Source organism: Rhamphochromis longiceps, linkage group LG5 (genome assembly GCF_057381845.1).
Source record: "Rhamphochromis longiceps isolate RC_006_pf linkage group LG5, R_longiceps_female_GT1.1, whole genome shotgun sequence".
Taxonomy (NCBI): domain Eukaryota; kingdom Metazoa; phylum Chordata; class Actinopteri; order Cichliformes; family Cichlidae; genus Rhamphochromis; species Rhamphochromis longiceps.
In genome coordinates this window covers 11,462,237-11,483,952 of record NC_140561.1, presented here as the reverse complement: position 1 = coordinate 11,483,952, position 21,716 = coordinate 11,462,237, and the positions used below count along the sequence as shown (strand labels likewise).

At 42.0% G+C, this 21,716-nt stretch overlaps 4 protein-coding genes across 5 annotated transcripts in view; 3 read left to right on the top strand and 1 right to left on the bottom strand.

The window, feature by feature from the left end:
• Nucleotides 1-3,729: 3,729 nt before the first annotated feature.
• Nucleotides 3,730-7,240, bottom strand: snai1a (snail family zinc finger 1a). Its single transcript, XM_085405808.1, has 3 exons — nucleotides 6,876-7,240; nucleotides 5,857-6,369; nucleotides 3,730-5,189 (listed from the first exon to the last, which is right to left on the bottom strand). Exons 1-3 carry the CDS (start codon nucleotides 6,949-6,951, stop codon nucleotides 5,005-5,007), a joined length of 774 nt encoding a protein of 257 aa, XP_085261934.1. The 5' UTR covers nucleotides 6,952-7,240; the 3' UTR covers nucleotides 3,730-5,004.
• Nucleotides 7,241-8,950: 1,710 nt separating this feature from the next.
• On the top strand, nucleotides 8,951-13,651 carry tp53inp2a (tumor protein p53 inducible nuclear protein 2a). 2 transcript variants are annotated; one of them, XM_085405806.1, is made up of 4 exons: nucleotides 8,951-9,095; nucleotides 9,801-9,969; nucleotides 11,880-11,970; nucleotides 13,035-13,651. In XM_085405806.1, the coding sequence occupies exons 2-4, from the start codon at nucleotides 9,861-9,863 to the stop codon at nucleotides 13,267-13,269; spliced, it is 435 nt and encodes a 144-aa protein (XP_085261932.1). In that variant the 5' UTR covers nucleotides 8,951-9,095; nucleotides 9,801-9,860; the 3' UTR covers nucleotides 13,270-13,651. The 2 variants fall into 2 exon arrangements, with proteins under 2 accessions (XP_085261932.1, XP_085261931.1); XM_085405805.1 differs by having other exon boundaries at nucleotides 9,798-9,969.
• A 168-nt stretch (nucleotides 13,652-13,819) lies between these two features.
• LOC146669283 (glutathione hydrolase 7-like) lies at nucleotides 13,820-17,550 on the top strand. Its single transcript, XM_085407865.1, has 15 exons — nucleotides 13,820-13,993; nucleotides 14,143-14,330; nucleotides 14,404-14,555; nucleotides 14,648-14,765; nucleotides 14,840-14,907; nucleotides 14,985-15,058; nucleotides 15,189-15,370; nucleotides 15,458-15,551; nucleotides 15,634-15,764; nucleotides 15,863-15,951; nucleotides 16,502-16,654; nucleotides 16,785-16,902; nucleotides 16,994-17,131; nucleotides 17,219-17,318; nucleotides 17,468-17,550. Exons 1-15 carry the CDS (start codon nucleotides 13,855-13,857, stop codon nucleotides 17,548-17,550), a joined length of 1,827 nt encoding a protein of 608 aa, XP_085263991.1. The 5' UTR covers nucleotides 13,820-13,854.
• A 1,239-nt stretch (nucleotides 17,551-18,789) lies between these two features.
• Nucleotides 18,790-21,716, top strand: part of cyld2 (cylindromatosis (turban tumor syndrome) 2) — a 6,076-nt gene continuing 3,149 nt past the window's right edge. The window contains exons 1-5 of the mRNA XM_085405804.1: nucleotides 18,790-18,895; nucleotides 19,250-19,760; nucleotides 20,055-20,181; nucleotides 20,644-20,885; nucleotides 20,967-21,135. Of these exons, the coding sequence (XP_085261930.1) occupies nucleotides 19,326-19,760; nucleotides 20,055-20,181; nucleotides 20,644-20,885; nucleotides 20,967-21,135 (973 nt within the window). The 5' untranslated portion in view covers nucleotides 18,790-18,895; nucleotides 19,250-19,325. The remainder of the gene's footprint in view (nucleotides 18,896-19,249; nucleotides 19,761-20,054; nucleotides 20,182-20,643; nucleotides 20,886-20,966; nucleotides 21,136-21,716) is intronic.

Sequence of the window (21,716 nt, the reverse complement as noted above, 5' to 3'; positions counted from 1 at the left end):
AGCTCTTTGCTAAGCTTCCCTGCAGCTGGTTCGAGTCATTTTACTGGAAATACTGACTATGTTTTTTGATGGAATTACTATAGCTTTCCTTGTGGTTATTTGTACTAACAGACAATTCAAGAAGTAATAATTTAGCACTCATTGCTCTCTTCAAAAAACTGAAGTCCCAGCTTCAAAGTGGTTGTCCACAAACCAATGGGTGACGTCACAGGCATCTATCTTTTCTATACAGCCTACGCTGTAGACTTGTCCTTGTTTAATTGTGAGACCTGGTTTTATTTTTCATTTTAGGGCAGAGGAAGCTCTGCTTTCACTGCTCTTGTGTCAAGTAGGCATGCTTCTCCATGGCTTGCTGAGATGTCACACAGGAATTTGGGGGTAATGATTTTTTCTTTTTAACTAAAATCTAGGTCAGGATACTCTCAGAGAATCTCTGGCTTCCTGTTCCAATGTATAACTGAGGTCTATTTTCTCCCTCCATCTCCCCTCCGACCCCATCAGCCACAGTGCAAGCCAGTACCCAGAAGGACACATGGAGGCAAGGCAAAGAGCTCAGGCGCCGTCCATCTTTCTACCTCTCCCCCTTCTCCCCTCTTTCTCGCTATGCTTCTCACTGGCATCGAATCTGCAGCAACACATGTCTCTGATCAAGTCCAGCCTGCGTCATCAGTTAGTAAACTCCAGGCTCCAGGAAAACCAACAGAGAGCACATTCATAGCCGGCGACCCTGTGACTGAGTGTGTGATTCATTACTCTTTAATATGCACCCCCTACCCCCATCCTCCAACCCACCCAACCACTTCTCCAATCCAGCCTTGGGGCAACTCCGCAGCCTGATCAAATCCATCATTAAGCATATTTGTGGTGTTACCGCTGTTGGCCTTCTTATTTACCAGACCAGTCTCTGGCCTGTTTGCAGCTCAGCGGAGAGGAATTAGCTTTGCATTCTGACATTTGCATCACTTGTCCAAACTCTGATTGTATTAAGAGTGAGACAACAGAACTCCAAGGAGACCTCTGAGGGAGACAGGAAAAAAACTCCCACCAAATGTTAGGCAACGTTAAGATTCAAGAGCAATAAAGTGCTCTTTAAGCAAGGTGATAGACACCGAGAGGTGCTAATTTTGCTGGAGGAAGCTGAGAGAGTAACACGTGAGGTGAGAGGTTTTGGGGGAGTATACCTAGCAAAACTGAGCAGTTGTTTTATTCTTAAGAGTAGAAGAACGAGTGTCGCTTTGTTCCCATTCCCACAGACACACCAGTAATGAGGTTATCTTTCACACCTGGGGTCTCAAAGTGGAGTGGCCAGGCCAACGGTGACCAATACTGACATTTTATATTAAACTCGAGTGTAACAATGAAAGAATACTCTACTGTATTTTCTACCATAATACACCACAAACCCCTAAACAGACGGACTGGAAACACTTATGTTTTCATGTGACTTCCTTTTCCCGTGTGAATCTCAAATCAGTCGATGGCTGCCTAAATCACAGCTTTACAACACTTTATTTGGACTTGTCCACTGGTGATACTCATCCTACTGTCAAGTGACTGTAACATCTCAAGTGTGACATGCTAGCTATGTATATTCGGTGTCAGTGTTATGGCTTATCCAGAGGGGCAGTAAGCATCAGACTAAGCAACAGTCTGAAGCTAAAGTGGGTCTCTGAAGGCCTCTTCCTGGGAGACTTCTCTCCAGGTCTTGTGTGTCATGAGTGCAAGATGAGTCCTGTTTATGAGATGCTGACAGCTCCTTCCTGTCTCCCAGACCATGAGCCCTTACTGCTGCTGCACTGAAGGCCGCTCGTTAGTTCCTGGCCACCCAACTCCACCCCAAAAAGTTGGCTGCGAGAGCAACCATGGGTGGGACAGCTGATGGGGGGGATGGGACACAGCGCTGGCACTGGCAAACTGCAGCAGCCAAAAAAGAAAAAGAAAAAAAAAACACCACATGAGCACTTTAGCTTTTCGACCCAGGGCTGCTTTTTTGGGTAAAGTAGGCCAATGTAAACTCCCACTTCCTGTCCGCCTTGTCTCAGAGGGGGAGAGATGATCCTCCTGTGAAGAGGGAAAGGGCTGCTGCTCTGTAGGGACCATTTCCACTTACTACTCGCACACACACACACACTCACATAAATAGACATACAGCAGTAGAGGCAGGCAGAGAGTGAGTGGGAGAGCGCAAGCGAGTGAGCGAGGAATACACAAACACAGTGGGGTTCAGGAATGTTAAACACATGCTTTATGGCATAAATAGCAGCCACTTTTGGTAAATTACAGTGAGTGCTCTGGCACTGTAAAGCACACAGCAGGAAAACGTTCTCAGATTTCAGATCCAGGCCTCCACTCTCCCCCGAGGAACAAGGGAAGGGGAGCATGTTGTGTTTTTAATTCTCTATAAAAAGGCAGAAAGAAGTACAAAAACCTGTGATGCAGCAATGAATTGAAATGTGCCTGTGTTTTTACAGGAAATGTATAAGGCTTCGCACTATCTGGGAAAACTCTGACCTAGTTATAAAGGATAGAGGAAAGCCAGATTTGTCCAAGGTTCAAAACATTTAGCACAAAAATAAATAAATAAATAAAACTAGAAAGGCCTTTGCTTTTTCTGAACACACATATCATATATCGCTGCAGTATCCTATAAATCTTAGATGATGAGAAATATGACAGAGATTAAAATCATCAGGAAAAGCCAATCAAGAGCAAACCTGATGTTTAATTTGAGGACTCGTTTCAACTGTGTCTGCTGCCAGAGCTAACACCCTGACCTCGGGACATACCAGCTGACATCAAAATAGTTTGAGCTAACATCCAACAGCTGATCTTTTAATAGTGCTTTTATCCAAGAGCACAATAACTAAGACACACGAGAACATGAGGGCAAAAGGAGCCACAATCAGCCACATTCTCGAATGAAATCCTCATATTATTTCCATGTTGGAGGTTGTTGGTGTTTGTCCACAGATGTTTAAGAATTTGCATAAGCAATCTCATTTGAGGATTGTGTGAGGTGAGTCACCATTACATGCTGCAGAAGGCATCCTGGCTGGTAGCTGACTCAAAAGGAAATAGGGAACTTTGCCGTGGAACACCTTACCTCACTCTGTTGGCCCAGCTGGCTCAGCCCACGCACACCAACTCCAACTAACTGACTGACTGCTGGCTTGACTAGTGGCCTGACTTACTGACTGTGAGCACGAGAGACATGGGAACTAAAGCTAAACAGTTTCTGACTCACTCTCTAGGCAGAGGAAGAGGAGAATGTAATTCTCTCCCCAGAGAGGGAACAACATATTTACACTGCAATCAAGTAGTAATAAGAAATCCCCTATATGATCATTTTAAAAAAGGTAGGTGAGCACATGTGAATTAAATCTTCAAGCTTGGGCTGGACAGAAGGGGGAAAGAGAAGTTTTTTTGTTTGAGTTCTTTTAACTGTACACTCACATATCCAGTAATGTTTGCACAGTGACGAACGATAAGTAAATGGCAGGTGCAAACTGGAAGCAGGTGCATTCAGTTGTTTCCATCCATCATCAGCACAGTGTGTTCACCTGCACATCTGCAGTTCAGTTTCAACATCCCGGTCATTTCGCTCACTAATTACAAGGCGCTGAGCAGAAATTTCCCAGTTAATGATCAAACAGACTTCCATGAACCAACACTTCTCAGCCGCGCTCGTTTCGTCGCATCGAAGCGGAGATAAAACAGCCGGTTTGCAGGTTTTAATAAACATAAATTACTTTATTGAATGAAAGGATATCAGCTGCGAAATACAGGGAATAGGAATTGAACACACAAGCATAGCACAAAAATATGACATAACGCATCACTTGCACATTGCACTATTAAACACTGCCATAAAATGTTCAGGAAAGTTTTTAAAAAATTCATCTTTGCATTGTCCATTTACAGGGTCCTCATTACATCATAGGCAAGCACGTCTCCATGCTGTAAACTACAAAATTCTTTGGTCCCAGCCTTTTTGCATTTTAAAACTTTATAGAACTAATTTCTACTAATACTGCAATCATTTCTTAAAACCATGACTACTAAATGAGGTAAACACACAAGGCACATTTTGGTTTCAAAAATAATATAATTTCAAGGCACGTATTTATTTGAGTTGTATGGCTTTGGCTGACATTATTAACACTGTGGTAACCTAGAATGCATGGCAGAGCTGCACAGTGAAACTCCTTTGGAAAATAACAGACGGAACGGCTTTTCCTATCTCCTAAACACATCAGATTAAAGAGAAGGTTTGGATGTAGCCAAAATAGAGGCTTAAAATGATCCCCCAACTGGTGAAGAAAACACTAACTGGTGCCATTCTTTTGTGATGACATGCTTCCTCTTTTTTCTTAAGCAAACCAAGGGCAGTGGAAGTCACCTGCTATCAACCAGCGAAGGTCAGGGCTGTAGCACCTGTTAGCACCTCGTCTATCTACACCACAGTACCGAGGACAGCTGTGTGTGCACTCAATTGTGTGTCTGTGTGTGTGTGTGTGTGTGTTTTGAGACACGCTAAGAGATTTACTCCACCCACGCACCCCTACCTCTGAGCAGCTGTGTCTCGGCCATGATCCTGAGCTGACCGGCACCGGGACAGAGACGGGAAAGAACACCTCTTAACCCAATGAGTTCACTACATATTTGGTGTTTGGAATGGGCACAATAGCAACATAGGAGCTGATATCAAGTGAGTGTCTGCATAGTGCAGTTCAGATTTGGTCCAGCCTCAAGACCTTGGACTATATTTAAAAAGAAAAAAAAATCAGCTTGTCAGCTGTTTTTTTAATGGTGAAAAAGAGGCTTGTAAAGTCAGATCCATAATGAGGTTTAATTCCATCCAGGTCTCATAAAGCAGGCCATTTCATGCTCTTTGTGGCCTTATAGGTCCTCAACAGGGCAACCGGGCTTGTGAAAACCTCTTCTCCATGGCTGCAAGCCCTCCTGAGCTCTGAGTGGGTCCCCTCTGCCTCCCTTCAGGCCGTCTCACACCGAAGTGGAGCAGCACCCCGAGGAGCTGTGTTTCTGCAGCAGTGACATGCGGCTGAAGGTGCGAGAGCACACGCTACACTGGTACTTCTTCACCTCGGCGTGGGTCTGCAGATGAGCCCGTAGATTGGAGCGGTCGGCGAAGGCCCGGTTGCAGTGGGGGCAGGAAAATGGGCGCTCACCTGCAGGGAAAAGTTTGGAAACTTATGACTTCACTGGAACTTCCCTCTAGATGTGAGTAAAAATCCCATACAGGGACACAACTCGAGCATCACTGAGTTCACAAGAGCTTTCCACTAACACCTCACACACAGCAGTCACATTGTGAAGATAATAAAGAATCACATGGCAGACCGGTGGGGTCAGAGACTGACTGAATTAGCATGATTTAATCAGGGCCAAATGAGATTACGCTAACAAGTTGCTGCAGGTACTAAGTGCTCAGTGATAGCAGGGAGCCCTCAGGCTTTCCTTAAACCTTTTGTCCCTCCATTCTGCGTGATAACCAACAGCAGTGGTAAGATAATTAGCAGACGAGTCATTGTTGCCGAGACATTAAACACAATGTGTAATCAATGAGTGCAAGGTCTACAGAGGGCTTCCCTGTGTGATAATGTCTGCTGATTGAGTGTTAAGCTCATCACATTGATTGTCATGGATATCCTGCTGCCTCATACACAGTCTGAATGATAAGGGAGTGACCTGCTGCTGACTAACAATGATGTCAACTCATACGCAGAGCTACAAATTGTCAGTAACACAGATTTCTTCATTCATGTGTCAACAATCCATTGGAGAGTTGCCAGATACCATACAGTGTTGCACAATACGTGTGAAAATGGGTCTTACCTGTATGTGTGCGGATGTGACCGCGCAGCAGCCACGGCCTGGAGAAAGCCTTCCCGCAGGTGGTGCAAACGCAGGGCAAAGTGTGTGAGCGGATATGCATCTTTAGAGCCCCCAAGCTGGTGTACTCTTTGGGGCAGTGTTTGCAGAGGAAAGCTGGCCTGGCAGCTGTGGCAGGGGTCTCTCTCTCTTCTTCCTCCTCTGGGGGACTGATATGAGCCATGACTCCTGTGCATTTCATCCGCTGGCGAGGGCCATACGTGTGCACGGGTTCAGGACTAGGGGGGTCTGAGGTGCGCCCCTCATCTTCCTCTCCACTGCTGCTGGCATTGCTGCTGAGGCTGGATGGGGAGCTGAGGTCCAGGGGCCCTGTGTTGGCAGAGGGTTCTGTTTGGGAGGCTGGTAGGTAAAGGGTGGGAAGAACACTCAGATCCCACACCAAACCTGTGGTGAAGCAGGTGGCAGTGGTGTTGACTGATGAGAGATCAGCAAGAGTATAATTCTCCAAATAAGTGTCTGTTAAGGAAAGAGGATGATTTCACAGCCAGTGTTAGAAAGCTTACAAAAGTTAAATATTAAGCTTGTAAATGCATTACTGAAATCTAAAAACAATTTTATCTATTCTCGTGGACTGCATGAATTCTCTTCCTGACTGATTTAGGTTCTGCATTCTTCTCGTTTTTTTTTTCCCTTTTCCTCATGATTTACTGAGAATAAAGTTAGAGCCATGGGAAGGCTCTGTGGCCGCTTCCTCCCACGTATTCACAAGGGCTTGTAACATGAATGGAGCTCTGTCTGGGTGCAGGAAGGGGGGTAAAGTGCATCTAACGGGTCCCAACTTGAACGGGGAATAGACTGGTTTGTAGTCGGACCAGACAGAACACATTTAGAAAATGTTCTTACATTCGACTTGAACTTTACTTCTACAGTTAGAAAAAGGGACAATTTCATGCCTCATTTGCGACGCTTATGTAAGGATGCTTTCATAATTCATTGAAGGGATAAACAACTTCGTAACTCACTGTTCTGGCATTCCAGTTCACTGTAGTTTGGCTTTTGCTTAGCAAAGTATTTCTTGACCAAGAAAGATCGAGGCATTGTCCTTCTTTGAGGGTGTAGCAACTGTGCGTTAAAGTATCCTGTGGTCACGGCGCAGTTTCTAGAAGTCGAAAAAGTCGTTTATAATCTTGCTCTGCGGATCCGTGGGAAACAGGGGAGAAAAAGTCCTCCAACAGCCCCAAAAGTTAAAGTGGAACTTCAGCAAAAAGTCATATGTACAGCTTTCATGAAGAGTCTCTAAATACTGGCCTCTGTTCTGAAATACTCTGACACAGGCAAGTAGGGGTGTGCTCACCCCGAGGGCCCTCCCCACCTTCCCACCTCACATATCGCCGCTCAAGTGCTCAGAAAGAAGCTTTCACGCTCAACACACTTTACGACAACAAAAACATGAGCCTCACAGCCTTTCCACAGGAATCCAGCGGCGCTGAGCCGCAGACGAGAAAAGGTGAAGGAACCATAGCGAATTGTTTTATTGACATGCATGTAAATGGCAGTTTGGGTGACTGTGGCTCTCTGTGGTGCAATAATGCAGATTCTTGGAGGTGTGATGACAATTTGCCCTCTATTAAGCTCATATAATTATAGATACGGAAGGATATAAACATCTGACCCCATATATACGTGATAATAACACCGCAACAATAATTCCAAGCAGATGAAAGAATGAGAATAACCATATGCTGATTTAAAAACACACTGGCTGCTATTGTGAAACGGCATCTTGACTTGGTTTAAAGTGTCATCGGACTTTCCATTTTAAGAAAGGTGCAGCTTGATATAGAATAAGCTATATGCCAGTTTATCAATTTATGGACCGTAGATCAACGTCAGCAGAGTAACGGCACCATCTCCTGGAAGAAAGGAAGTAAAACTATATGACCATTCACGCCATGTGAAACCACTTTGCTGTCAAAGCGGTCTTCTTGCGTCCAAGTCATGTCACCCGTGAAATAGCTTTAAACAAACTAAGAAGAAGGTTGTGCACGTTTGAACAGCAAACGTGATATAGTAATCCACGATTTAAAAATAAGATAATTACTGAGAACATAACACACAATAACACAAAACAACAGATTCATGAATGACACAGATGATAAACCATGTAGTAATAATCAGTTTGTCCTACTGGTAGGTAGAAATCCTGGAGTAAATCACAGTCTTCTGATTTTGAAAATAAAATAAAAAGAACACTGAAATTGAATATACCTGACAGATTTAAGCATACATCCATACAGTGATTTTTTGCGTAAATTTCACGCACGTGTTTGTCCTTCACATCACGGACAATGAGCCGATCATGGATGTCCACAAGGTCCTACTGTGAAGCAGCACACACATATAAAAGTGAGCATGGATTCTTAGTTTTTCAAAAAAGCTCTGTGCCATAGGCTGTGCGCTTTGATTGGCGTTCAGCTTTAGTATAGGATCTAGTTAAATTTCAGACTTAGACACGTTCACAAAAGATACAGTATTTTTCGTACACGTGTTAATATTCAACTGCTATTGAAATAGGTTATTGAACGTTAAATACTTATTCATTTAGGCCTATTTCTTTAATGAAACATCCAGTAATATGGAACAATAGCAAGGGATGTTAAGATGCGTTAACCTCCCTTATCATTTTAGCAAACCAATAGGTGGAGACATAACACCAATATTTGTCCAGTTCTTTCCGCTTATGAAAAAAATACCTTATTCCCGTGCAAAACATGTTTTTTTTTTGCCGCAAAAGGTCAAATTTTAGTGTTATTACTTCACAATATCGACTAAAAATCTCTCCCTTTATTTAGTCATGCAGCAAAATACAAAAAGTTACGTTGGTGTAATTTGTATAGAAGTGATTTACAAAGCTGAATAGACCGAACAACAAACGTAAACGTTACATTAAAAAAGTATTATTATTATTATTTTTTTAAATGAGGGGAATTATCTTAACAAAAATGTTTCATCTTTGACTAAACTCAAATCAAAACGACAAGCTCCCTCCTGGCCTCTGATTGGTGATCTGCTCCTGGTGGGCGGGGATATGGGCGGGTCTGTTATTGAGCTATCGGTTGAATATTTGAAATCCAAAACAACAGTCGCATTGAGGTGCGTTGTAGCATTTATAGGCTTATTTTGAATATATGTACCCAGCTGAAACTCCATAATGATCTTCGAGTCAAACTGAGAAAGCGCAGGTAAGGTCGCTGCAGAGCTGCTCTCACAGGCTGCTAACGTTGACGGGAAATAGATAACCTACATTTGAATTGTTGTCATATTTTTTTTTTTTTTTTTTTTTTAAAAATGAATTGTTGTCATAAAGCTACATTTCGTTCGCTTGTTATTGCGTTGGACTGATAGGCACTGCTGGCCGTCTAAGGTCTTTTGATTTGATACGATATAATCTTCTGGTATTGTAAATGAGGACGCCGAGTGAGCAAAAGACATGAAACAATATACAACAAATGCATCTGATAATGAATTCAGGCAACGAGAAGAGATGAAAATATGATTCAATGATATAATATCTGCAGTGTTTTAATTTTGATGCATTTATACAAAAATAAGAGATAAATCTTTATGAATTAAGTGCCGTAGCTTCCCACTGGTCAGATGTTTGATGAAAAGAGCCCCTCCCCCATGTATCTAGAAACAGATGGTCACTAACAATGAAATTCTTGGGGAGTGGGCATTCTTATTCAAACCAGCAAACTACTAAACATTTCATTGGGCATCCCAGTCAGCTGACCTGAGACTGCTTGAATATGTTAAAAGTAATATGGGATCTCATGGCATCACCCACTCCCAAACAGTAAGGGGGGGGAGAATCAAGGGCTGTGTTGAATTAAATCAGGAAGTAATGATATTTTATTCTTTTTGATTTTTTCTCTTGCCCACAGCAGCTGAAGAGCATTGTAACACCCGAGCACCGTGCAGAACAAAGAAGAGCAACTACAACAGATATGTTCAGAACAATCGCGCGTATGCTTTTTGGAAGAGAGGAGGAGACCCCCGAAGATGTCAAGGCTGGAGACACGATGGAGGAAGGGTGGCATGTTGTCACTCACCAAGGTCAGTCATGCAGCGTCTGTCAGTAATATAACATTATTTAAACAGTGACATATTTTACATCATTCCAACAGGCTAACACAAAAATGGTCAAACAAAGTTAAACAAGATATTAAACTTCTTTCATGTATGTTTATGTATGTGTGTTTGTGTGTGTGTGTGAGAACTGCGATTCAGTAGGTCATCTGTTAGTTATTTAGTCCGTGAACTGCACACCTTGATATTGAGTGTTTGTTTTTACACGCGAGTACAGTGCTTAGGCTGGGGCATATCATACCGTTCACGGTAATACCGGTATAATGATGGGCAACGACAAGAAAATGAAATATCGCGATAGAAGATGGGTAAAATGCACATGCTCACTGCCTCTGTTTACATACGCACATGGCAGAAAAAGCATGGCGGCGACGGAGAATGAGAAGGGCGAAAGCGAATCGTTGAATGAAACGGATGAACCAGAAATGGTTTGTAAAAATGCTGCAACTTCAGTGGTGTGGAACTGGTTTGGCTTTCGTCCGTCAGATACACAACAAAGCACTATTTTTGGTAGAGCATGCTAAATACGGCACACTTAAAATCAGTCCTTTGATTTTTCTGAAAATCGACAGTGCCCCTTATAATCCCGTGTGCAATGTTTCCTCTAATTTTTCATGTGTCTGAGCAAACACACAAACTCCCTTGGACCACTGTGAGCGACAGCAGACGTGTGCACTGTGGTCACGCCAGCATCGAATCCATCCAAGTTACATGGGTTATTAAAATAATCAAATTACAGCATTTATGTTAGACTACTGCTTTAGCCCACATACAATGAAAATTAAAAAAAAATCTTGTTCATGACCTGTGTCGTATGTTAAGTTATTATAAAAAATAACTTGAACTCCAATTTTGAAAACACAACTTTTTTTTTCTTTTTAAATAAAGCTCTGACTTGTATTACGAGTCTATGGTCTGTGAGAGAGTCTGTAACTCTCTGTCTGCAAAATACAGAATATAATGACCGATGTTGGGCAATTAATTATATAGTTACTTCTTCAAAAAAGTAACTGAGTTTTGCAAACAACAAAGTTTTTTGCAGCTGTTTACCTACAAATGCAGCCAAGGCAGTTTTTAAATAAACATTTTAAACTATTTACAGAACAATCAGCTGTTCTGCCGATCAACACAATTTAAAAACTGGTATAAAGTCCACACTTTTTCCGTCAATTGTTCCGTCTGTCCTGCTCACATCTCCAATGGTTGTACACGTTGTCATTAACGTGGCTTCACTCCACATCCGCCGCTTTGCTAGCTAAAACACCGGTGTCAGCACATAAGGACGCTGTCATAGCCTGTCGACGACGCTGATTAGCTGCGTATATACGAATGTGAATCGCATCATTGGCTGGACTATGGGATAAGGTGGCATCGTTCTAATCCCATACGGGAGCAGCCAGTCACTTACTGACTAACACTGCAAAACAGAATTGTTAAAGTATTAATTTTAATTTCAATTCAGGCTAGATTTTTTTTTTGTGTGTGCAGCGCAGATTTTCTGTGCGCAGAGAGCGTGCCAGCAGTGCGCAATTGCGCACGCGCACAGCTTAGAGGGAACATTTCCACTGGAAATGCCTTTTGGTTAAACTGTCAGCAAGGAATTTGCATTTGCACTGTTAAATTTTTATACAACTTTATGCACATAAAAACAGCTGTTTGTTTAATTGTAAATAGATTGATGTTTTTTTCCCTAATAAAGTTGTGGAGATGTAAAGTATTTTGTCTAGTGTCAATTATATCGTCAGTTATATCGTCATCGCAAATTTTCAAATGTATATCGTGATAAATATTTTTGGTCATATCGCCCTGCTCTTATGCTTAGCATACACTGGGTTATTACCCAGTCTTATAACTGAGGTCAACTTCTGTCTTCACAGAGGCAGGTTCAGCAGAAAACCAGGATGCAATGTTGACTGACAGCCAACCATCCAGCTCTGTTCCTCAAGGAACAGACATGGAAACTGACTGGTGAGGTCATCGCATGCTTTTGTTTTTTTGTTTCTGTATTATATTTAAAGTTAAAATACTTTAATAAATGGACCTATTACGCTAATCTCTAGCTCCATAATTATATTCATTGACTTTAGTAAAGTAAAGATGATTCACAATTCAAAGTAATCCTTTATTTATCCTATACTGGGTCTGATGCAGCCCCTTTACACCCTCTTTTTAAGACATCTTTGCTCTGATTGGCTGCCTCGTGTAAACAAAGTTTTGAATAGTCTGTAGGTGGGGTATCTGTGCTGATAGCCAGAGTTTTAATGAGTCTGAGATGACCGTATTATGAATATCACTGAAAAACAGAGATTCAGAGGAAACTGAAAGAAGTCCAGTCCATTTTTTTATAAAGCACGTTTAAAACAACAAAGATGACCAAAGTGGTGCACATGAAACAGGACAATACAGCATACACGCCCACACACATTAGTAAAGATATCCGAAGAATCACAAAAATAAAAAAGCCTAAATACCTAAGCTCTCACTCTGGTTTGAAAGCCAAAGAATAAAAATGAGAAAGCTCAATCCCCAACCCAGCTACATCAGCAGATCTCAGTGACCTTAAGGCAGGGTTGTCGAACTCCAGGCCTCGAGGGCCGGTGTCCTGCAGGTTTTAGATCTCACCCTGGGTCAACACACCTGAATCCGATGATTAGCTCATTACCAGGCCTCTGGAAAACTTCAAGGCATGTTGAGGAGGTAATTTAGCCATTTAAATTAGCTGTGTTGGATCAAGGACACGTCTAAAACCTGCAGGACACCGGCCCTCGAGGCTTGGAGTTCGACACCTGTGCCTTAGGGGATCATAAGGTGTTAAGAGATCAGCAAAATATAATGATGCCAACTTATTAAGGGATTCAAAACATATGATAAAATCTAAAAGCAAGCATTTAAATTAGTAGTGTTTTAAACTGGCGGTGTTTAATGTGAGCATCTACCACTGTAACAGTGTTTTTTTTAATATATGTTATATGCAGACAATAAGGAAAAGCGTTATTGTCCGTTTATTGGATTTATTTTATGTGTCTGGCCAGCGTTGCAGATGCCGAGCCCACAGCACAAAGCGGGAGTACTGGGACCAGCGCTCAGTCCGTGTTCAGCTCTTTGTCCAAGCCCAAAGCTATAGCCAAGATGACACAGGCTAAGGTTTTGGCAGAGCGGCATCATGTGTCCCGCAACGCTATTCAACGCCAGAACCGTGTTCGCCAAGGAGTCCAACACCACTCCTACCACCTCCAACAGCCAGGCTGTCGCAGCCTCAGCCACTGAATCTCTTCACTACAGATTGCCACACTCACACAAAAAGCTAAAGCAACTGAAGACAGACAAAAAATAAAAACAAAACAAAAACACTTGTAGGCTTTTCCACGTTTCTGCAAATTAAGCTAAACATTTAATCTTTATGTGCCAACACTAGTTAACTGTTACCAGGCAGCTACATTAGCATTTGAACTTGTACTGTATCTGAATTTGAAATGAAGAATTCACCTCATAAAATGAGATACGCTAGGTTTCTTTTTTTGTGTATGTGCACAGGTAAATTTATACAGTGTTGGACCAAGTGCTATGCTATGTTTGACACCATGCACTTCCCTGTATGTTGTTGGTTCAGAACCTTTTTTTGATACATCAATAAAAGTATGATTTTGCAGCTTGTTTGTTTCTTTTGTTTATAGTGAAATTGCGATGTCCCACAGACAGTGAACTGCTCACTCTCTCACAGATGCAAACAGTTGATCTCATTAGTTTGGAGGAAATTGCACCTGCTGTGTTCTGCTCCTGCTGCAGGAGGAGCGCGCTCGGTGGGGAACTGGTGTAATCTGGAGGTTTACCGTGAAGTTCAGACCTTGTGATATGGCTAGGATGGAGGCGTCTCCTAAAACAAAACTTAACAAGCAGTCAACACTTGGTTACAAGAGTTTTGGTAGTTCAAATCAGCTGGCTGATGGCTCATCACCCAGTGACTTAACTTGTGACTTGACTAAAAATTATGGTGAGGAATTGGGAGGTAGAGTTCAAACACAAAGATATAGTACTAGTAAATAAGGCATCTTATTTAGATTTGGTTCAAATTTGCCTTGAAAACCCAACAAATTTCAACTCAGTTTAAAGTTGCTTTTTCCTCACTTGCTGCTGCCACAGATCCTTTCCATTTGAAACAGCTGGCACCTAATGGCACAAATTTGTTTGACCAAAGTCCATCCAATCAGGAGGCTGATGAGGACTGCTCCAGCAGAGGCACACCAATAACTGTCTACGCTCTGTCTACCATCTTTGCCATGCCAGTGTCAATTGCTTTGGTCCTGCAGATTTACCTGGGTGAAAGTTTGGTATGCAATGGTGTCTAAAATTTTCACGTCGAACCCCTGTCACATTATTTCTCGTCACGGCAGTTGTTTACAGGTCTTCCAACACGGGGAGTTGTTTTCGGATCACGAGCGCTGCACCGCACTCGGTCACAGAGTCCTTCGTGATGGTGGATCCAGTGTGGATGCTGCCATCGCCGGTGCCTTGTGTTTGGGAGTCGTTCATCCACACGTATCAGGTGTTGGTGGGTATGTGATTTGCTCATTGCTCAATGCTGATGCGACTTCTATTTATAAATACACACGAAAGTCCCTGACCTTTTTTGATTTCCTCACTGTAGAGGAGGAATCATGCTCGTTCATGACATACACAGGAATGAAACCAGGGTGATCAACTTTCTGGGATCTGCTCCTAAAGCATTCAGAAGGGAGGTGCTGCACAATGTTTCACAGGCCAAGGTAGTATAAAGGCTGGGGTGGAGGAATCCTGAAACATCTGCATTTTTTCATTTGCACCTATAATTTATTTTCAGGCAGGTCTGCAAGTAGGAGTGCCAGGCATGCTCAGGGGACTGCACCGTGCCCACACACTGTACGGAGGGTAAGAATATAGAAAAGTTCATTTTAATTAGGTGTTGTTGTTTTTTTGTCACACGTCATGCCATAAATCTGCTGCAGTCTGCCATGGGAGGATGTTGTCAGCAGAGCTGCAGCTGTAGCAAGAGAAGGTTTCAATGTGTCTCACAGTTTAGGTGAGACAAACTGCTGCTCTTTGTATTTTCTCTCCTCTCTTCCTTCACAATACAATAATAAATACAATAATTTTAACATCAGGATTTTTTTGGGTTTTTTTTTTTTTTTTTTTTTTTAAATCTCCTACAGCTGATGCTATATCAAAGGTGAGTGGTGAGCAGCAATCTCAAAGCTTCAATAATGCATTCATGCCACATGGAAGACCTCTGAGTGCTGGTTCATATGTGAGGTTGCCTCGCCTGGCAGGAGTCCTGGAGGCTGGTTTGTTGAATTTCTACCATGGCAACCTATCTCAAGAGATTGTAGATGAGGTGACTGATATACATATACAAACTGGCATGACTTTGTGAGTCAAATATGACATGTGTTTTAGTCCGGCATTGCCTTTCACTACAAAGGTACAAGCAAATGGAGGCGTACTGAGCAGAGAAGACATTGGTAACTACAGTGTGGATGTAGAGCTACCCATTGAAGCCCAGTACAATGATAAAGGTGACATTTTACACACCAGAATTGATAAAATTATCTTTATTTTCTTCACGTCTTCATCTGCAGTTTGTTATTCTTGCCTTAGAGTTTATAATTCAGGTTCCTCCTCCTCCATCTGCTGGTACAGTGTTGCTATCAGCTCTCAACTTGTTAGAGGGACTCCATATCAGCAAGAGCAACGTAACAGAAACTCAAACACGCCTCTGGATCGCTGAGGTACTGGGGTGTGAATACCTCCGATATCTTTGTATATTATGACCTGTTGTAAATGGCAGTTCTCTTACATAGGTGTGCTTTGTTTGCTATCCATGAAGGCCCTGAAAACAGCTTTAGCTATGGCCAGTGGTTTGGGTGACCCTAATTATAACTCTTCGGTGACTGAGGCGCTCTCTGACATGCTGAGGTAAAACATGTTGCAGGATCATAATCACTGTTAGGGTTACAGCTAATGACTGTTTTCAGTAGTGGGTGTTTAGACTGTTTTGGTGAATGGTGAGTTAATAAAATATAAGAAAGCAGAAAAAAAAATCCCACTATACCCAGAAACAACAGAGGTATTGTCCCAGTTGAGAAAGCACAAGTATATTAAGGGTTGAAGCATTACACCGGAGGTCTGAGTCACTAAAAGTCATACTTGAACACACCTCCAAACGCACTCTTATCCAACTTGGATAGTGTCAATCCTCACATGAAGAGTAGTTTTCCTTTTTGTTTTTAAAAAGTTCTGAGAGATTGAAGAAAAAGATTGAAGTCACTTTCATATGTCCTTGTTTTCTAAAGAAAAACAAATCTATTCAAAAAAACAAATTAAAAAATTGTCACAAACTATTAGGCTCTAAATCCACTCATCTTTGTTTAACTTTAAAAGCCCTTAGTTTATACTAATATCATTCTTTTGTGTCATAAAATCCAAAATCCACTACAAATTGATTTTTCCTCTGTTCCTGCCACAGCAAGAGTCAGGCTGAAGTCTTCGGGCAGCAGCTGAATTACTCCCACACATCTCCATCTGAGTACCTCTCGCCTATCCACTCCACCCAAACAGAACTGGTGGCTGGACAGGTCATTGTCATGGGACAAGATAAGCTCATTGTGTCTGTTGCAAGGTGACTGGGTTACAGCCTACAGTGTGACTCTGATGATCAAACCAAGATATGTGTGGTATGCGCTTCTTGGAAATGTTACATGGTTTTGTTTTGTTTTTCCCCCTCTGCTTTTATCTTCATCCTCCTGCAGTTCCTTGAGCAGACCATTTGGGAGCAGACTCATAACTCAATCAGGCATCGTTCTTAACAGCCTCATCCTTGATTTTTCCTGGCCAAATACAAGCAGAGAACAACTTCAAACTAATCAGGTGCAACACCATCAAAAAATCTCAGGCTGTGAAATCAGTCAGGTATGAGGCACAGTTTTAGATATTACAATCGACTGTTACTCGCTTACAGGAAAACTGTGTCGAGCCAGGAAAGCGGCCCCTGTCGCTTCTCATGCCCATTATAGTGGTGCCGGCTTTGCATAAATGTGGGATCCACATGGCAGTAAGCACCTCTGGTGAACAAAATGCCCTGAGTGTGATCACCCAGGTTTGATCTCCTTACATTATGAAGAAAGTTGGCTTCACATTCAGTTTTGTAAAAATATTTGACGATAACACTGTTTCTATGCTTCAGATGCTGGTCAACGTATTATTCTTCCATACAGAGAAAAATGACAGTTTTTCCCTGACAGGGCTCCATCACCAGTTTGAACCAAATAAACTTCTTGTTCACTGTGAGTATCACTTTGCCTTCTGCAGTTGACCTTTTGCCTTTTTAACTAATAATAAATATATATATATATATATATATATATATATATATATATATATAAAATATTATTATTATAGTAACTTCCTGCTTTCTAATTTCCCTCCCCATCAGCTCATTATCAAGGAGAAAGTGGGCAGAGTTTCCATGCAAAGGCCCATGCAGTTCAAAGAGTGAGGACAGAGGAGTCTTATTAAGCCGCGGAGTGCCTCAGTTGACTGGTGGTTTAATACAGTGTTGTTTTTCTCCTCAACTTTATTCTTGAAATAAATATTCTCACAAGCATAGAGATGTCCTTGTACTTTATGATGTAAATTTATGAAAGTTCTCTGGTGATTACAATCAGCCAACAGGGGACAGCCAGCAACACAGATTACTTACTAATGAAAAAAGACAAAACTGAGTATTCATATTACATGTTCCAATTAAAGGAACGTGATTTAGTTGCTCATATAAAATTAACTGTCATTTAATGCCAGTTAAGAAAACATGTACATGCATGCAGAAGAAAATAATTTCTGTTATGTAAAACTGATGTACTTTCAAGATAGCTGCATCACGCTATGTAGAATGTGTGGTGGAGAAGGACACGTCACATGTATTCAGTCAGGGCAAACGTGCCACTGGGAGCAATGCAGTCTAACTCTTGGTTACTGTAAACATTTTCCCCAGTGTGTTGGTTACTTTTTTTTTTTATATAGCTACCAGAGTGTAATACATTGGTAATTAGATTAGGTGACTTCATGTATAAGAGGGAAAGTAATCCTCGATAAGCAGAAGGTTTGTGTTCAGACATCAGGTTGCAGCAGAGGCACTTCTTAATATCAAATCTACTGATGTGTATGAAACAAAAAGAGGGAGTCACATGTAATCTTCTGGTGGAGCAGGTGTTTTGTCATCATGGGTGTTTAGGTAGATCTTTCAAAGTTACATAACAGACGAGTGTCACGGCCCAGTGTTATTCACTCAGCATGTCAGTGCTTTTGATGTTGTGGCTGATTAGTCCGATTTGACCTCTGTCAATTATAAAATTGACAGATGCAAAATTCAGTATGTGACCCTGTTTTTTTTTTGTTTTGTTTGTTTGTTTGTTTGTTTTTAGCAAACTGCACTCAGACCTTTCAGGAACTCTTGACCTGTGCAACCGCTGGCTGCTTTAAATTTCGTCTCTTAATGATCAGTCAAATTCAACGAAAGCTCCAAGTTGGACAGCAAATACTTCAATAAAGAAAAAAAAGATTCATATTAGCTTACAGTCAGCTGATCGCATCAATAGTTCTTAACTCTAAATCAGTCTGCAGTCAAATATTTGCCAGATTGAGAGATTTCATAGAGAGCACTTTTAGGGCGGAGAAGGCGAGCGCCGTCAGGTGGGCGTTGGCGGTCACATGCAGGCCAGCATTTAAATGCCTGTAGTTCAACCCTCCCACTCCACAGCAGAAGCCAAGAGGAAGTGATTCACCTCTGCTGGAGTTAATTCATGCTCCAGCAGTGGATTAACCGGATACGAACAAGGCTTATTGTTCTTAATTCATGATCGCAGTAAGTCAGTTTTTGAAATTATTGTTTTAAACAATAAACCGAATCGTTAATGATTGTAAGTTGGGAATGCTTTTTGAGTAAGTTCAAAGATCAGGCTCGTTTGTTCATTTAGAGAGCTGGGGACGCCTATATTATATCCTGCTGTGAACCTAGGTTAACTTTCACAGGAGCTTAAAGGGAATCACGTCTGTAATATTTCACCTTATAAGTCAGGGTTTTATCCATGACAAAGCCTGCAAATAATCAGGCAATGTGCTTTATTTGAAAATGCGTCTAACTTGTGGTTCTAGCGAAGTATCCTCGATTATATCTATTGGGCTACATTGTTACAGCATTTCTATCGCATTTCTGCAGGTTACCTGCTTATATAAGCACAGTATCAGCTTTCAACCGGTCTGACAGACTGTAGTGGTGGGAATAAAGGGTTTCAATGGAGCCCAGAACTGTTTTAAGCGAGAAGTTTTTCATCGTCACTCGCGGGAAGTCGAGGAAAGGCTTCTGCCGAGGATGTATCGGGCGCATAGAGTCGGAGACGAAGCGTGGAGAGTTCGTGGGGCTCCTGTACGGCGGGAACAGCAACCCAGGGACCCCCAAGAACGGGGGCCTGGTGAAGATAGAGGACATGTACCCGCTGACCCGCCACCAGGCACAGCTCCTGCTCTTCATTTCCAGCGCAAGCAGACGCCTGGAGCTGCTCTGTAACCCGCAACTGTTCTCTGCCATCTGTGAGCTGTCTCAGGACGACCTGGTGGTGGTGAAGCACAAGAACGGACACCTTCCCGGTTTGGTGAAGAACTTGATGCAAATCGGACGGAAAGACAATAAAGACGACCTGTACATGCTTGCCTTTGAAGTGGAATTTGTGGTGAGTTCATTTTATAATCTATTTTTACATTTTGATTTGATGATTCAAGTTGTGAAAATCATGGAGTGCACGATCATCCAGATAACTGCACGTGCTCTCAAGTGCAACCTTAATGCTTTAAAATGCACCGAGATAAGGATGACTATATCGCTCTGAGTGATCAGTCATGACTGCAGCCAGATAATGTCACTGCAAATGTACAGATGCATCAAACTGTTTCTGTTCTGTATATAAGAATAACGTCAGAGTTCCTGTTTGCGTTTCAGTAACTGTTTTTCCTTGTTTCCTACACAGGACACCGATCATACTTTGTCATCCAAGAAACCTCCTCTGTCCCTTTTCAGTGCTGCAGACATCATCCAGGTGGTCCCATCTTACTCTGTCCCCCTCGGACTGCAGTGGAAAGATGCCATTTGTGGGGGTAAATGGATTATTAGCCTCACACACAAAGTTAACAAGTCGGTTTCAAAGCCATATGATGGCTCTCAGGCTTTATCAAAGTCCTTTTGTTTTGATAACAACACTACCACACTACAAACATGGTGCACCTCCTTCTTACTAAACAGCAAACTAAATTCTTGAAAACTGCTTCCCCAACCACAACCCTAACAATGCAAAGAAAGTGGTCCCACTACACAACTGGAAAAACTGGTTCTGTTGTTCTGGAATGCAGAACAGTAGAACTGCCACATGATCTGGCTTTCTTTTACCTTTGGTAGACTGTGCACTTGAAACTATCTACATACTTCAAATATAGATCTTTGTTAGCTGGATGACAATCTGATGAAGCAGCATGTGACAAGCCTAAAAAAAAAAGGAAAATGTCATATGACTTTCTAGGCATCGCATCCTCACCTCTACATATCGTGATATATGTCTGCAGGTTTAAACAGAAAGGCGGTGACACGCAACAGCTGCATTGCAAACATCGGATCTTGTGCACAGCCGGCGACAGAGAATCGCACCGAGCAGAGTTTGACTCAGAACCAGAGTCTGAGCTCAGTGCCTTTGGAGGTGGGATCCATGGTGGAGGTGGTTTCCAACTCAGGGATCACAGTGTACGGGGTCATCCGGTGGTTGGGTGTCCCTGGAGGAAAGACTGGTGAATGGGCTGGCATTGAACTGGTGCGTGACTAGAAATTTGTGCAGTTGCTTTCAGTGTGCTTTGGTGATCTGTCGTATTAATGTTATAAATCACTATTCCAGGACTACGACGTTAAGGGCTGCTCTGATGGGATGTATGGTGGTCAGCGGTTTTTCACTTGCAAGGAGAAAAGAGCTTTGTTTGTTCCCATCACAAAGTGCAGCCCCGATGGCAGGTTTCTAAGTGCCTCTACAGGAAAAGAGATCCTCAAATCCACTGACACCACTCCAGGTTCGACACCTTACCCAGTCTAAAACATGCATACACAAGAAATAAAAACTCGATATTATACACAAATTTACATTATTGGAACAGATTTTCCTTTTTTCCTGGCAGTTCTGTTCAAACTGTTTTGGTTCCTTATGTTTCTATTATATTATAGTTTTTATTGTACAAATGATTGCTCAAAATCCTTTAGTCTTACAAGACAAAAACGCAAAATGCGAGGTTTTCCAAAAAGAACTCTTGATCAGGGCGTGAGGATTAGGTAAAATTCATACTTAAAACTTTTGGGCAGCTTTTTAAAAATGTATTGTTTATCTGTAATTTATACCTGTGTTTCACACGGCTTGTAAATGGTGTAACGCACAGTGAAATAGTATAGAACCTTTTCCAGGTGATTCTCCTCCAAATATTCCCACACCTTTCTCTCTTTGGCAGGGTTTGGTGACAAGAAATTACGTTAGACTTGAGACAGTGCACACAGTGACACACTGCTTGTCATGTCTGACAGTCCTGTGAGCTTTCTGCTTTAAATAAGCCAATTAATCATTAATCATTCCCATCTAAAGCTGCCAGTAAAGTCACGAAGA

Bases quoted from the DNA above. Each gene is read 5' to 3' on its own strand.
- snai1a (XM_085405808.1), bottom strand. From the start codon at position 6,951: ATGCCTCGATCTTTCTTGGTCAAGAAATACTTTGCTAAGCAAAAGCCA. The intron at 6,370-6,875 runs GTGAGTTACGAA...TTTCCTTAACAG, and splicing joins TGAACTGGAATGCCAGAACA to ACACTTATTTGGAGAATTAT. The intron at 5,190-5,856 runs GTAAGACCCATT...TTTTCCCTGCAG, and splicing joins TCACATCCGCACACATACAG to GTGAGCGCCCATTTTCCTGC.
- tp53inp2a (XM_085405806.1), top strand. From the start codon at position 9,861: ATGTTCAGAACAATCGCGCGTATGCTTTTTGGAAGAGAGGAGGAGACC. The intron at 9,970-11,879 runs GTCAGTCATGCA...CTGTCTTCACAG, and splicing joins GCATGTTGTCACTCACCAAG to AGGCAGGTTCAGCAGAAAAC. The intron at 11,971-13,034 runs GTGAGGTCATCG...GTGTCTGGCCAG, and splicing joins ACAGACATGGAAACTGACTG to CGTTGCAGATGCCGAGCCCA.
- LOC146669283 (XM_085407865.1), top strand. From the start codon at position 13,855: ATGGCTAGGATGGAGGCGTCTCCTAAAACAAAACTTAACAAGCAGTCA. The intron at 13,994-14,142 runs GTGAGGAATTGG...CTGCTGCCACAG, and splicing joins TGACTTGACTAAAAATTATG to ATCCTTTCCATTTGAAACAG. The intron at 15,371-15,457 runs GTGACTGATATA...TTCACTACAAAG, and splicing joins CTCAAGAGATTGTAGATGAG to GTACAAGCAAATGGAGGCGT.